This window comes from Cololabis saira, chromosome 10, assembly GCF_033807715.1.
Source record: "Cololabis saira isolate AMF1-May2022 chromosome 10, fColSai1.1, whole genome shotgun sequence".
NCBI lineage: Eukaryota > Metazoa > Chordata > Actinopteri > Beloniformes > Belonidae > Cololabis > Cololabis saira.
In genome coordinates this window covers 33,639,180-33,654,990 of record NC_084596.1, presented here as the reverse complement: position 1 = coordinate 33,654,990, position 15,811 = coordinate 33,639,180, and the positions used below count along the sequence as shown (strand labels likewise).

Genomic DNA, 15,811 nt, shown 5'->3' with positions numbered 1-15,811 from the left:
TTAAATAGGTAAATAAATAGATGGTAAATACAACTAAGGGGACTAAGCTTAGCTTATCGGGATCACAACGCGGGTTTTCAGGTGTCAGGACACTAATCAGTAGATTAAATGGGTGTGTGTCTATAGTATGATTTATGGGGTTTTAAGTAAGTCAATAAGATTTATTGTCACTGTTACTAAGTGGGATCCAGTCCATTCATCAAGCTGACCTCAGCTGAAATGGAAACAACCTGCTGTCTCTAAGTGACACAGTGCCCCTCCCACAAAAGACAGATAAAATATGCGGATTGTCCGTCTTCCATCTCCCACCACATCACAGAGCAGACACTTGAGGCTCAGCTCAGGTTTTCTGAGCCCTGAAGGAGAGAAACGTATAAAGAGGCACTGAGCCCTGGGACAGAAAAATCCTTGAACCTCTGGCAGGTGGATTAATTGGTTTACTCGATGTTATTTCCACCAGGGGCTTCTCAAAACAATTTTGAATGTCTTGAGAAAATGTTGCTGAACTTAAGGGCAAACCAATCAAATTTATAGCTAAAAATATATTCTGTAATATGGACCACAGAGGGACAGAGTAATGTGGAGTGGCTCTGACGGCCGTCATGCTAAATATTTCCACTTGCCACTTTTATCATTTGTTACTGGTGTCGTTATTATAGTAATAACCCTACTCTAATCTACTACTACACTAATCTCTATTACACTGCAGAGCAACTTTTTTATTACATGGTAGTTAAATGGATTTTTCTGTTGTAATTTAAAAACACATCAAGGTGAAGTTCAAGTTGTAAAGGTCTTTATTTCCAAGATCTGTGCAACCGATATACATGTACACACATTAACAGCAACTGCCACGCCAGCATCCAGCTACCACTTTATCACCACCAGGGCTCATTTTCCCCCCTCTTTTAGGGTGAAGTCTTTGCTTTTTAGCTGCCACTGTTAAGTGCAAGGTCCCTTCTTTGTGGGGCTTTGATTAATTGGTAGTTTAGAAAAAGAAAAATAGTTTCCAGATGCTATCAGGCTGCACCTACACCTGCACAGCCTTGTTTAGCAACATCCTGAGTGCTCCGGGGTTTTTTTGTGTCTAAAACCCTTTTTATTTGGTCCCAAGACTCAAGTGTACGAGTAAGGCTTTTTTATTTCTTTATTTAAATTTGAAAACATTTTTACTTCTCTTTTTCTCCATGGGAGACAAATATACACACTTTTTTTTGCACCCCCCATTAAAAAAAGAAAAACCTACAATGGTCACTGAAATAACTTGAAACTGAAATGAATAAAATAATAATTATTATTGTTATTTACTGAAAAATGATAAATAATAAAACTGGCCTGTATAAAAACGATGGGAAAATCAACTTAATATTTTATTTCACAACCTTTTCTGGCAATCACCCCAATCAAGAGATTTCCATAACTATCATGGAGACTTCTACAACCATAGACAGGTATTCTGGCCCGCTCCTTATGAGCAAACTGCAGCTTTTTCCATAGATGTTCGATAGGATTGTTTTGAATCATTATCCTTTTCTACATTTAACCTCACAAAAAACAGTTAGTAACAGGACCAAATCTGATCATTCCTTAGAATGATAACATGCAAATAAAATGTATAAATTGTATTTTGGGAGTATACTGCTACAGTACATAGAATACAGAGAATATGGAATGTGTACCATGAATACTATTTGATTTTATGATGTTACATTTAGAGATATAAAAGCAATGTCTGTACATTTCATATTAAAAAATCATTGTGTGACACTGTTTGACACTGTGTTAATCTATTTCTAATGTCCTCTTTTATGTCCTTTTTTCTCATCACAGGAATCTTCATACTCATTTGCACTGAAATGCCTTATCAGCCTTTCCACTGTTATATTGCTTGGTCTTATAATAATGTACCATGCCCGGGAAATCCAGGTGAGTCATGTGAAGAAATATAACTTTATTTTACATGTACGTGATTTACATCTTTACTAAATGTATATTTTGTGTTTGATGGATGGATTGCTTGAGATGAACAAAAGGGTCTTAGGTTTAGCTGAAGGTGGCATTCCTTCACCCATGTGGAAAAGTCAGAGAGACAAATTGAGATTTGATCTGAAACCATGGGGTCATCTGGAGAGAAAGATAGTGGGGTATCATCTGCATAATAATGTTATGCAAAGCTACAGTATATGATCATATAACCCATCAGTGAGGAAGAGAATATTGCAAAGAGAAGGGGTCCCAGTATCAAACCTTGGGGAATTCCTGTAGGGAGCCAATGGAATTCAGACATTCGCCCTTGTATTTAAACTTTGGAGGAATGCCCAGAGTATGATTTAAACAAAGATTTAAACAATGTAAACAAAGACTGTGTCAGGCCTGAGTTCCTCATCTAGGATTATAGATAGTTGGATATGACGATTTACCTTCTTAAAATATGCAGAGAGGTCTAGCCTGATGAGAACTGAGGAATGAGTTGCAGCTGTAGTTTCCTGGAGTGCCTCTCTCGCAGACACTACAGCTGTCTCACTGGAGCGACCTCACTGGAGCTGTCTCACTGGAGTGACTCTTGAAGCTGCACTGATATGGATCACAGAGATTATTCTGCAAGAGGAAGCCAGACCTGTTTTAAAAAACACTATTTTGACAACCTTCATTAGGAAAGGAAGTAGTAAAACTGGTGAAGTAGCTCTCAACATGACCAGAATTTAGAGTCTACTTTTTAAGCTGAGCGGTTGCCCAAGCCTCTTTAAATGGTCTTTTGAAATTGCCCGTGGTCACCATTGTATTTATAACATTAGTGGCTACTGGTACAATGGTAGGAGTAATGGCAGAAGGGGGTTGGAGGGAACTCAGTCCAGTGGACATGTACAGTAGTAGGAATGATGAAAATGGCATACTGTTGACCAGAGAAGACACAGGACGTGCAGAATTGCTGCCTTGTAACTACATTGCACATTGATAGAGAGATGGCCAAAGATGATATGAGACTTTTTACCACCAAGAAATGGATGTCCTTCGGTGAATTTGATAATTGGCAACGGATGGCTATTACCTTTCCTGGAAATAATTTGGCAAAGTTGTCAGTGTGGATAGATTTCTGAGAGGGAAAGTGAAGGAGGATTGAGTAATGTTTTGAAGGTGGTGAGTAGTTTCCAAATGTGTGTGAATTCATCACTGCTTTAAGGCCTTCTGGTAGAAATGAAGCAGTGATTGGTAGCTCATTAGATCAGCTGGGTTGCCAGATTTATGCCATTTTCTCTCAGCAGTGCCGAGATTGGTACATGGCTCATGAAAGGTATCAGTAAGCCATGGGAGCAGTGGGTTACATTGTACACACCCTCCTCCCCTTCCTGATGCTTTGTCTTTGAAAAGGCCATTCTTATCCTGGTCCATGAGACCCATTGCCTTGCCATGCTTTAGATGTTTCCTGCTCCAGCATACCTCCTCAAATTAATGGGTCATTAACAGATTTGTAGAGAATTTGGTGAAATGTTGATAAGGTGATTCCTTTGTATCATGGGTACCACAGCTTCGTGCAGGACAGTGTCTCCTTGGGACCCAGACTGGGAAACACTAGATCATTATCAACATATGGAATAATCATTATGTACTTTGGAATAGATTAATAAAGTATAATTATAAAATGAATTGAACTGAATAGGGCTGAATTGAACCAAATTGAACTGAACAGCCTTTGCAGTTTTTCGTCTTTTTTTATCTGCTTTTTTCCCTTTTCCTCTTGAACCAGGCACTTTTCTGCATGAACAATCCATTGTTTCAGCTCAGTCAGGCGCGCCTCCTCCCATCCAACATATTGTTACATCACTCTGGCATTGATAGGAAGTAGGAAGCCCTTGAGGAAGCCGTTGCAGAGATGTGCCAGAGAATGTCTAAGAGAGTGAAAATTTTCACTTTCAGTACTTTCAGTTGTCAAGGGGGCGCTTGCAAGATAGTCCAGTCTGAAGAGGGGCCAGTATTGCTGTACTCCTATGGACAAAGTTTGCACAGGGCAGATTATGTTTTCTGTTTTCATTGGTCTGAAACAATTGCTATGGTTAAAATTTGAGATGTTGTACATTAATCTTTAGAAAAAGGCTTTTTTTTTTAATTACAGTTCTGCGCATACATTTTCAACACTCCTAGTTTGACTCTATTATCAAAGATTAAATTCATATCCATATTTATTTTTCTGTCTCTTTATCAACAAGCAAACAGGAAATGCATTTTTGTCAGGGGAAAATGACTAACAAAAATTATTTTTTCATTTGACCTCCTTCAAAGCCAAGTATAGTTTTTATTTTTAAGAAGAATCAGAATCAGAATCAGAAATAAGTGTATTGCCAAGTTGTTTAACACACATGAGGAATTTGTTGTGGTGATTGGTGCAATACAAAGAACTAATATATTATGAAAAGAGAAAATGTACAACATGATGGTTTCAAAGTGCCGGATAATGAGTCTGTGCAAAGAATGTTCAATACAGATGTTTACAGGGATGTGAAGTAGTATGTCACATATCACAAGTGATTTTGCCGGCATTTGCCAACTTTGAGTTGGTCCATCTAACATCAATGTACAAGTTGATTTGATATAATTAGTTATTGTCCTCAGGACCTGTCACAGTCCTTCAGAAAATCTTCTTGAGCTCCATATTGCATTAAAGTTTGGGGACACCATCATAATATGCCATAAATATCAGGTGCCCAGTCATCATTCGTTAGCAAAATGCTAATCATTTAGTTTATCAGTAGCCATAAAGTGAGAATAGTCACTCATGGAAAAAAACGAATGGACAATGTTTCATTTTCATTTCAGGTTTTTCCTCTATATCCAGGTTTAAATTGTTATTTTAGTCGTTCAACCCCATTCACTCCCATTTATTGAGGACCATCTTGCAAGTATGACCTTGGTGAACTGCAGGCTTTTTCTCTTGCCTGGGATTAATGGAACGAGTCCAAACTCTCCGTACACAGGCTGTGAATGCACCTCCCAGTTGGTGATGTCACAGGTCATATTTGCTGGGCAGGCCATGTCACTATGGGGGTTGAAGATCTCAGTCAGCCTGTCAAGATACTGAACAAAAATATTTCCTTCTGCCTGGCGGCAGCTGTCAGCCCTGTTCCTATTAATAAGGGCAGAAAAAACAGCTCTGATATTGGCACACATAGTGGTTATCTTGGTATCATATGTGTCATCCTGTTGCCATTTTTATACCTTTACGTTGGTGATTCTGAGAGACATTTTCTTATATTTAACACCTGTTTGATCCTGTCTTTCTCATTAACCTTTTACATAGTTTATTATTTTGAAGAAGATTTCATGTACACGCACAATACCTGGGGTTTAGTGATTCGTTAGGACAGCAATGGCAGATTTATAGTCCAGGGTTTTTGGTTGCTAAAGCATCGTCATACTGTTGGTGCTGGAACTTCATTAAAAAAACAAAAAAACAAACAAAAACAACTGCATATGTGTGCATTTGCCTGGCTATTATGAAGAATGGATTGGCTTCTTTGTTATGATTAGAGACTGGGCTAGTGGTTTCCAAGTTGCTACAGAACGAGTAAAAGCCTGAATGTAGCTGCAGCTAACGACTATTCTGATAGTGGATTAGTCATCGACTACTGAAACGATCAGTCGACTAATCGGATTATTGACTAATTATGACTGATTTTACATGAGGTTGTTTAAATTATGCACTAATTATAAATTAAAGACATTAAAAGATGGACACCATCCAAAAAGACATCTTTTAATGAACTTTACTGCCAGTCGCTGTCATGTTGGATCGGTCGCCACCATACTGTTTACCTGGCGCAGAGTCTAATCTTGTGTCCTAGTTTGTTTAGTATTGCTGGTAAATAAACTCTGTGCCCACCACATGAGCAATCACCATAAAAGTTGAACGAATAAGGACATATACTTTGTAATTACAGCACCTTAATCAAGTAATTGATGACTTATGTGCTGAAAAATATACTTAACCATGTAACTATCATTCAGATGATTGTGATAATTTTTTTCATCATCAGAGTAAATGTATGTGAGCATTCCCTGTGCTGAAGTACATCAAAGTACAAACAAACACACATTATTTCTGCAGACTGTTTTTTTAATAGAAGTGAAAAATCTTTTCTCCAGGTAGATTTAACTTTTACTTCATCATTCTTACAGTATTCCTCCCTTTTACTTAAATATTTGATATCGCCTTGCTTTGCTTTTACTTCTGTGTTACTATGAAAGAAGAACTTTAAAAGGCTTAATGTTTTTTTTATAGATCAATTTAAACACACGCAAAAAAACAAACACAAGTTAAGATTAATTATTATGGCAGAAAAAAAAAATATGTAAACCCTTTAGGGTCAACTGTTTTTTGTTGTTATTGCATTCATTTGCCATAAAACATATTCATTGTCATAATAATACAGAAACACAACGTGCTCAAGCTGAGAACACACACACAAATATATTTCTTGTGTCTTTATTAAACGCACTCATGAAGCACTGGCAATGCTGGAGGAATAAGTGAGTGAACCCATGGACAAATTATTTTAACAAATGCTGAGTGAAGTCAGTAGTTTCCACACCATGACTCCCATCAATGAGATGAGCTACTTTGAGTGAAAATAACACAAAGTCACATGAAAGTGTTCAGGCACCTGTCAGTCCACAGTTCAGCCAATCGTTTATCAAAAGTGGGAATCCAGCCAGGATGACTCAACACAACTAAACACAAAATCCTCAGTGAGGTAAAGAAGAACTCACAAGTCACAGCTAAAGCTTTAGAAGACGTTACTGTAGCTGACAAACATGCTGCATCTGTCCACAAGGCTCGTCATTAAACAGGCAGCATGTCCATGTTGTCACAGTGGAGCAACAGAGGGAACTGCCACACTAAAATTCAGAAACCATCGCTGCACAATTAAAGTTTGCTAAAGAGCCCCTAGGAAAGCTACAATGCTAGTGGAAAAACTCAATTCAGTTTGCATTTATATTGTGTAATTTCACAACAAAGTCATCTCACAGAGATTTACACAGAACACAGTGCATCATGGGAGATCCCCCAGTGGTCTAGGCCTATAGCAGCGTAGCTGAAGGGATGGGTCAGGACAAGTGCGCCATCCCTCACTATAAGCTTTGTCTAAAGGCAAAGTTCCAAGCACTTTCTTTTTGATAAACCTCACGGTTAAGATTCATCAAGAAGCAAAGCCTACCGGTTAGTGTTTGGGGAGTACAGGCTAAGGTAAAGAGGATGTTTGCATCCTAAACCCTGACTGGGAGCTGATTCCACAAGAAAGGAGCCTGATAACCGAAGCCTCGGCCTCCCATCCTACTTTTAGAAACTCTAAAAACTACAAGTAAGTCTGCAGTGTAAGCGTAAAGTGCTATTTTTATATAATACGGAAGAGTGATTTCTTTAAGCAGCCAGGCCCTTAAGATATTTTGTGCACTGATGAAACCAAAATGTATGTGTTCAGTAAGAATATTCGGTTGAAAGGGCACAGCTTACCAACATCAAACCATTATTCCAGCGGTGATGGAGAAAACATCCTGATTTTGGCTTTCTACATTACCCCAGGGTCTGGACCATTTTTCTTCATCAATCCCCAGTTTCACCAAGATATCACACAGATTAGCTGTCTGCCAGCTACAGTTTGATAGAAGTTGGATGATGCACGAAGACAATAACCTAAAGCATCTACATAAATCCACCAAAGAATGGCTCAGACAAAGAAAATCGGCACTTTTGGAGGTGTCCAGTTGGAGCCTAGACCTAAAGTCCTGAGACAAATACAGATTGACCTCAAGGGAGCAAACCAGACATCCTTTAAATGTGTCTGAACTGATTTTGTAAAGAAATGGCAACAAATCCCTTATGAATGTTGTGCAGATCTGAACCTGGTGCTACTGAAAGCACTTGCTAGAAGTAGTTTTGTGCTTGAGAACGTTTAATTGGTGTGTTCAGTCAGACACAAGAACTTTGTTTGTTGGCTATTGGCTATTGCTGCTTAGCTGGAGATTAGAACGCACTTCATGAGAACTTAAATTAGAAAACCCACAAAGGGTTGTGAAGGGTTTGCATACTTTTTCTTACACTTTCATTGTAAATACCAAAAACGCAGACAATATGTTTGGGTTGTGTGAAATAAATGCATGAAAAAAAGTACTGCACATATTCAAAAAATCGTTTGTTTTTCCTCAGCTCTTCATGGTCGACAACGGTGCGGACGATTGGAGGATAGCCATGACGTACGAGCGAATTTTCTTCATTGTGCTTGAGCTGCTGGTGTGTGCCATTCACCCCATCCCAGGCCAGTATGTCTTCACTTGGACGGCACGACTGGCTTTTACCTACACGCCATCTGTGGCTGACGCCGACGTGGACATCATTCTCTCTATTCCCATGTTCCTGAGACTCTACCTGATTGGCAGGGTCATGTTACTCCACAGCAAGCTGTTCACAGATGCTTCCTCCCGCAGCATAGGTGCCCTCAACAAGATCAACTTCAACACGCGCTTCGTCATGAAGACCCTCATGACCATCTGCCCAGGAACGGTCTTATTGGTGTTCAGTATATCTTCCTGGATCATTGCTGCATGGACTGTGCGGGTCTGTGAGAGGTAAACACGGGGTTGTAAATAATGGATGTTGTGGGTTACAAACTGAAGAAAAAAAAATTGGCTGATGCACAATTGCTTTGTGGATTATAGGACAACTTTTTTGATTTTCTTTCCCCATCATTTTTATGTGTGTTACGTGCCATGCTTCTCACTGTTATTTTATTTTCTGTCACACACGTAACTATTCACAGAATTGTGTGGAACCATTAGCATAGGTCACTTTTGTATGTACGGTTCACGTATTTGCCGGATGGCTTTCATCGATTAGCCTACGTGCCGCACCGCTGCCGGAGCGTCTAGAAACACCCTGATATTCGTTTCATTAGCTCTGCACTCGCTCCAGGATTCCCCACTGCTTGTTTTTATTGCTATTTTAGAAGGCTTGTCCATAATTCATGAGTGTCTAATTGTTTGTTTGCTGAATGGTTTGTTTTAGTAATGCTGAGCAGCCCCCAGGATCTTCCAACTCGTTTTTTCCCCCCAAAACGGCGCACCGTAGTCCCTCTCAGGGGGGCAGCATTGATTCTTACTGAAAATGAATGTGGCAGAAGAAACGAAAATACTTCTTTTTCTTGCTTTGGATTTGCATAGTGACGTGAGACATTAACTCCAGCTTTGATGTTTCTGAGGTTATTTTTGCGTGGCTTGTTGGGTAGGATTGGTGGAGAGTAGAAGACCTTGTCAGACGATGTTTATGAGCAACTTCATAGAAATATCAGGCGGAAAAGGAAAACTTTTCCTTCACCGTTTCAGCCCTGACTAGGGGCTTAAGTTTCCTTCTGCAGCTCATCCTGCCTGCTTTTACTAAGTAACCCCTCCCTTCCCTCCTCCACCATCCTCTTAACTACCCTCTTATTAACATGTCACTAACTACCTTCCTTCATACTATTTGGTCTGGACCCTCTCGACGCCACCAGCCACCAGCCACCGGCTGGTGTATTTAAACGGCATAGAGGAGCCCAGTAAAATGGCCCAGTGGCGAGTTTCAACGCTACTACTAATCACCATCGCAGCACACGCTATGTGCGTCAGTATTTCTCCCACTGACTATATAGGCTTTATATATGAAGTGACATAACTCCCACAATATTTTCTCAGTTTATTTTAAAAAAATTTTCTTACGTAAGACAGGAAATACATGTTATTTAGAGTCAAAAATAAGCCTGACCCCAGGGTTGGGTAATATACTGAATTATTTATGTATACAGCTATTTTTCAAATGAAATAAAATGGGAAAGTGCCATTTATATTAATATAGTTTAGGTTTAATATTAGCTAGCTCAATTCTTCTGTAAAACGGTAACAATGTTTTATTTTTTATACCTCCCCATCCCCTCTCTTCCTCTGTGTTCATCATGCAAAGCAGACTGATAGACTCGTGTACTAGAAGCTGCAGACTGGGTCATAACTTCACCTCTTTGGTGCTAACTTTACGTCTTCTTGGACAAACCCTGTGAGACACGACATCTTACTCCAACTGTCCGTTGTTGCCGTGCTGTCATTCAGCGCATGGCTGAGGAGTGAGCCTCTACTCTCCCTGAGTGATCATTTTTTATATAAATATCGCAGAAACCAAAGCCAAGTCATTGTCCGTGGTCGTTTTGTCAGGCAATGTTGGTGTCACAAAGTCTCTGAGTTGGTGTGCGGGCGCGGTCTTCACGGGCCACATCTTACTATGTTTTTGTGGTCTGCAGTGGTGGAGGCAGAGTTCATGTGATTCCCTCAAGCAAATCTAGTCATATAAAAACCCTATTCTCTTATGCAAGTAAAAGATTAACATGAAATATTCTACTTGATTTAAAGTAACAAAGCATTACGTGCTAATAGAGCCCCAGTTTGACCCTCTGATATTTTATTATGACATCACTATTATAATTGATTCCATTAATTCTTTTTGCATTCAGCATGTTAGTCTTGTCGCTGCTGGAAATGGAGGTAATTTTGAACTGATTTACATATAAAATGCCATAATGTCTACTATATCTAGTAAAGAACACTTATTTTGATCATAGTATCTTGAAATTTAGAGAGTAACATCAGTTTTGGGTGGATTAATTAAGGTTTGACATGTGACTCAGACGACACACTTGCACATAAGTTTTTAATATGTTTTAAATGCAGCTACTGTTCAGCTAAAATCCATGTGTAATGAAAGCTGTCAAATAAATGTAGTGCCGAAAGAAAATACAATTACACAAATATAATTCTCTCTAATAAAGTGCTAATAAGTGGTATACTGTGCACTGTGAAATGCACAAGGAAAGTACTTTAATAGATGGGCGCTAAAGTGAGACTCTCAGAGCCTCTAGTAGCGTTTAATATGAAGTGCACTGTTGACCATGCAGACCCTCTCACATTCTGTGAACCCACATTTTCAATGAGCAGTGCATGCCATTTGTCTGTATATTTCATTTTCAGAATAAGGTGGGCAGAACTGCGTAAGTCTTTGTGTGTTACAGTGAACGGATGCAAGCATGCACACGCGTGTTTGTGTGCGCGCATGTGAGTGTGTGTGTGTGTTTGTATAATGTTTTGTTGTACTTTCTATTTCCCCATTATGCTGCTCCATAGGGATACCATGTGAGTCCTCGTTCTCTAGCCGTGAAAAAAAAAACCAACCAACTAATCATTTTTTCACCGAGCTGGCGCCACTGCTGCCCCTGAGTGGGATGGGAGGGTGGGGGTGGTAACAAACTAAATCATAATCTTTTCCAACCTCTGTAGGCAAAAGTAGAATAAACGAGTCCCTTTAGTTGGCATGAATGTGGCACCATTCCTCTAGTAGGAAAATAGATTTTAGTGTCTACAGGAGCACAGCAGAAACCACCAGGGTGAGCAGCACTTTGAGGCAAGCGTCTCTTTGCCAACTGTTCTGTGTGGGGCCAGGAGGAAATATGCACTAATACGATGCTACTCCTTCCACTCACCTTCATAAGTCTGTTGGAGGACAAATGAAATTTCTCATTTTCTCTCTTTCTTTCCTTATGCAGTTGTTTTAGAGGCACGTTGCACAAAAAGTCTTTCTGTGAGCAGCTGTGGAGGTTTTTCAAGAGTAAAAGGCTTTATGTAATTTGTGTTCACACATTACCATCTCATTATATGTCCCCCTTCACAAAAGTCACAGTGTTGGAATTGTTTTACAAATGAATTTCCCGGATTCGACCTAAAAGATTTATGTATTTATTCATTCAGCCAGACGCTAGTATCCAGTGACAGAGTAATTTTAATGAGTCGTTGTGATTACTTTGGTCTGGGACGGGTGGTATTATTGTATTGTCAAATATAAACTTAGCACAGAAAGTAAGGACATTTCTGTTTGACAGATTATTTCTTTGTTGTAACAATGCTTCTTGCCAATAAATCTTATACACTTGGAAACCCGTTTATTCCCCTTTTGAATGGTGCCACATTTGTAAGATGTTACAGCCGGCAGAGAACCCAAAAGCAGCACACAGAGCACAAAGTGGTAGTAGTCTGGTTCACTTTATTTCTCAACAGGGGCGAAGAGCAGGCAGGAATGCAGTACCAGGATCAGGCAGGTATCAGTGTCAGGTTCGGAAGACAAGGTCAGGCACCGGAGAGCAGGAGACAAGGCAGAGTCCAGGAACAGGCAGGGTCGGCAACGGGAGGACAGAGAACGCTGGAGAGTCTTGCATGGCAAAGGAACAATCTGGCAGTGGGTAAAGAGGATAGTGGAGCTTATATAGCTACTTGATTGCTGAGGGGCTGCAGCTGGTGAGTGGAGTGAGTGACAGGTGGGCGTGGCTAACGAGGTGGGCGTGGCTGGCAGATGGGGTGAGCAGGAGAGAGGGCGGTGTAAAACCACTGAAGGCAGGTCTGAGCGGAGGACTGATCATGACATAAGGAACATGCATTTTTTCCGAGGGGCAGCAGAGATGAGTATGTGGGTCACATGTAAGAATTTTAAAATTTTCTCTTCCAGTGTCGACACCTTTGATTCTTTTTTGGTGTTTGGTGGATTGGATTATTGAAGTTTGAAGAAACAACCCATATTGGCAATTTAACAATTTATCCATTAAGCTAACAGGAGCCCCAGTAGCGTGTGGAAGACCCATACACAGCCACAACAGCCGGGCACCACCTTACACACTGCTGTGGGATGGCATTTGTCTAAACGTCAACGTGGTTTTGTTGGTCACTCTGGGACAAACAGCATGCCCAAGCTGATCCCACAAGTGTTCAATTGGGTTGAGGTCAGGACTGGTGGCAGTCATGATGACGCATGGCATCATCTCCACTCCCAAAGTCTGGAGACCGTCTGATAAACACCGCTCGGAGGGGGCGAGCGTTGTCATCTTGGAGGATAGTTTTTTTCCCAGACTGTGGAGATGTGGGACTGCCACTGGCTGCAGTTCTCTCTGCACTGAAATTGCCTCCAATGTTAACGAGCCTCGTTCTTCCAGTGAGGGAGACGCTGCCCCACACCATCAGCCTAGTTTTCTCCACGTCTTCTCCACACTTTGACCCTACCATCCAACTGATGTAGGTAGAATGTGGACTCATTGCTGAACATAACGTTCCTCCACATGTTCAGGTTCCAGTCCACAAACATGCCTGACGGTGAAGGGTCATGGCAGGAATATGAGACCGGAGGTTGGCTGTGTGCAGTCGGTTCCAGGGCAGAGAGCCGTCGACCATATTGTTCTGCAAATATTGATTGGAAATGTGTAGAAGAAAGCCTACGATACATAAGTGCTGACAGGGTGAGGGAACGATTGTGTTTCTGTTTCTGACACCCCACGTTATATGGAACTTGGCTTTCAGTTCTGAGATGGTACCAGCTTAAAGTTGCCCTATGGCAGGAGCCCTATCCAGATCAGACACATTTGCCATGCCATGTCTTGGAGCAGACACCCACTGATCACTGTAGCAGGACCCATGCTCACCGTTGCTGCCAGAACTGGGGTTTACCGGAAGCTCAAAACAAGAGTCGATAGCAACAGTAAAATAAGCTGTTTGGCACTAGCAGAGAAGATTTGGCAAATTTTTCATGGGCAAAACCCAGAAATGCATTTTCCTTACAAATGTGGCACCATTCAAAAGAGAAATAAACAGGCTTTCCAAGGGTATAAGATGTATTGCCAAGAAACATCGTTACAACAAAGAAATAATCTACCAAACACAAATTTCCTAACATTTTGTGCTAACTTTATAAACCAGCTGAATGAGACCAACTGAAGTTAGAGAGGTAAAGGAGGGCATTGCTTTCCGTTCCTGGACACTTAATTGAACACATCTTTAAAACAGGAGACCGTTCTGCACTGAATGCAGTGTCTACAGTGTTAGTCTGCATTTTTGTAATTCGCCCTTTCTACTCTTTTAGTAAACATCAAAACAGCATGGACGTTTTTATGTTTACTTCCAAATCCCATCATTTCAGACATTTTTCAACATTATAAAAGTGGAAAAAGAGGTGCTTGTTTCCCAAAGTGCTGTGTGTATTAAAGTGTTTGATAAATGTTAGTCACATTGACCATGCTCCTGACTTCCAAAGTGCCGTGTATTGTGAGATGGGACGAACACGGAGACTTACCTGGAAAACGCCCTCGATGCGGGAAATGAAAGACACACAACCGGTGGGACAGAGAGGGATGGAGGGGTAGGGGGAACGTGGAATGGGAAAAATGTTCAAGTAATAATTAATAAGTTAACATCCACCATAGCCCCACTTTTCCTCCTTCCTTAATACAGCCCATCTTCAAAGCTAACCTTTCTGAACTAACTCATTAAATAAGCTCTTTTGGCTTCTGCCATACTGCTAAGAAGTTCTCTCCCCCTCTCTCTAACTCTGCAAGTCTCTGACTGGCTATGTTCCAAATGGCATAGTTTTGTAAATACACCGTGTAGTGTTTGTACATGTGGAGTTTAAGAGAGAGTGCAGAAATGAAGACAGCAAGCTTACTATACTGGATTTATCACCATCATACCGCTTAGATTTACCTCCTAGAGTCAAGTTTATACCGTCATAAATACCAAATAAAATGAGCCCAATATTCCCATGCCACGTGTCTGGTCTGTCCTGTTGTGAGAGATTAAAGTTGCTCTGCTGTCGATGCACAAGACAGACCCCAGTGACAGCTAGCAAACGTAGCAAACAAGTGTCCCACCACTTCTACAGCGATGTCAAAGCTGCGACTGTTAAGGGCTTTAAGCGACCTGCATACCAACCTCAATTTTCTGACCATTTTGAGTGCAGAGAAATGCATTTATAGGAGCAAAATAGTGCACAGATGTGACATTTGGAACATAGCCACTGCACTCATATGATATGGTATGCTCTGCAGTGTCTCCTCATCTCACTCCACTTTGGATTCTTGTCTGTATGCTTTCCCTTTCCCATAACAAGCAGGCGTGATTTAGCACAAACTCCGTTACACAACTGCATGGATTCTTTGCCCGCCTTCCCTGTTCCTCACTCCTTTTCCTCCGTAGCTGTTATCTAATCCTCTTCCCCTCCTCTTCTAACTCTGTTATCTCAAACAAGGCGATGTGAGACTTTTGTTTCTCACCTCACTGTTTTCTCACATATGTGGCGTACGCTATCCAAAACAAGCTTTCCGAAAGTTTCACCAACCTTCCCTCAGGCTTGAATTACTGTTCATATGCAGCTACACTGACAGCCTGAATGGGGTGAGTCAACATCTCGCCGCATAATGCAAACAGTCAAACCAGGAGCAGGCGAACCAGTCAGACTTCAGACCAACCAAAGGTTTGCATAAAACTAATCTGATAGATTTATCAACTTCCCAGTTGCAAGAGTGGCCAAACCAACCAACCTTTTTTCCAATTTCACCATTAACATGCATAATATAATGCTGGATTGTTTGACTGGATAAAGTGTCACAGGCAACGTTAGTCTAAGAACTTCTTCAAAAATGTCAACAAATGTCCACAAATGGTAACAATTTTGATGGGCTTCCCGGAAGAAACTCCTTCTAGATCATTCAAAACATGACGCATGTAATACCAAACTCTACTTCAGTTTGAATGCAGCTGATTATACGCGAGCCTTTTGGTACAAATCTGTGTTGCAGCCACAGTTTCTTGTTCTTTCTGTATGTACTTGCTTAAACAAGTTCCAATATTAAAAGGGACCTATTATGAAAAACAGGTTTTCTCTTGCTTTAACATATATAAAGTGGTCTCCCCTCAGCCTGCCAACTCAGAGAAG

At 40.7% G+C, this 15,811-nt stretch overlaps 1 protein-coding gene across 1 annotated transcript in view; it reads left to right on the top strand.

Moving 5' to 3' along the window:
• kcnn1a (potassium intermediate/small conductance calcium-activated channel, subfamily N, member 1a) overlaps positions 1 to 15,811 on the top strand; it is an 80,286-nt gene that overhangs the window by 35,504 nt on the left and 28,971 nt on the right. The window contains exons 4-5 of the mRNA XM_061731455.1: positions 1,831 to 1,926; positions 8,201 to 8,619. Coding sequence (XP_061587439.1) covers positions 1,831 to 1,926; positions 8,201 to 8,619 — 515 coding nt within the window. The remainder of the gene's footprint in view (positions 1 to 1,830; positions 1,927 to 8,200; positions 8,620 to 15,811) is intronic.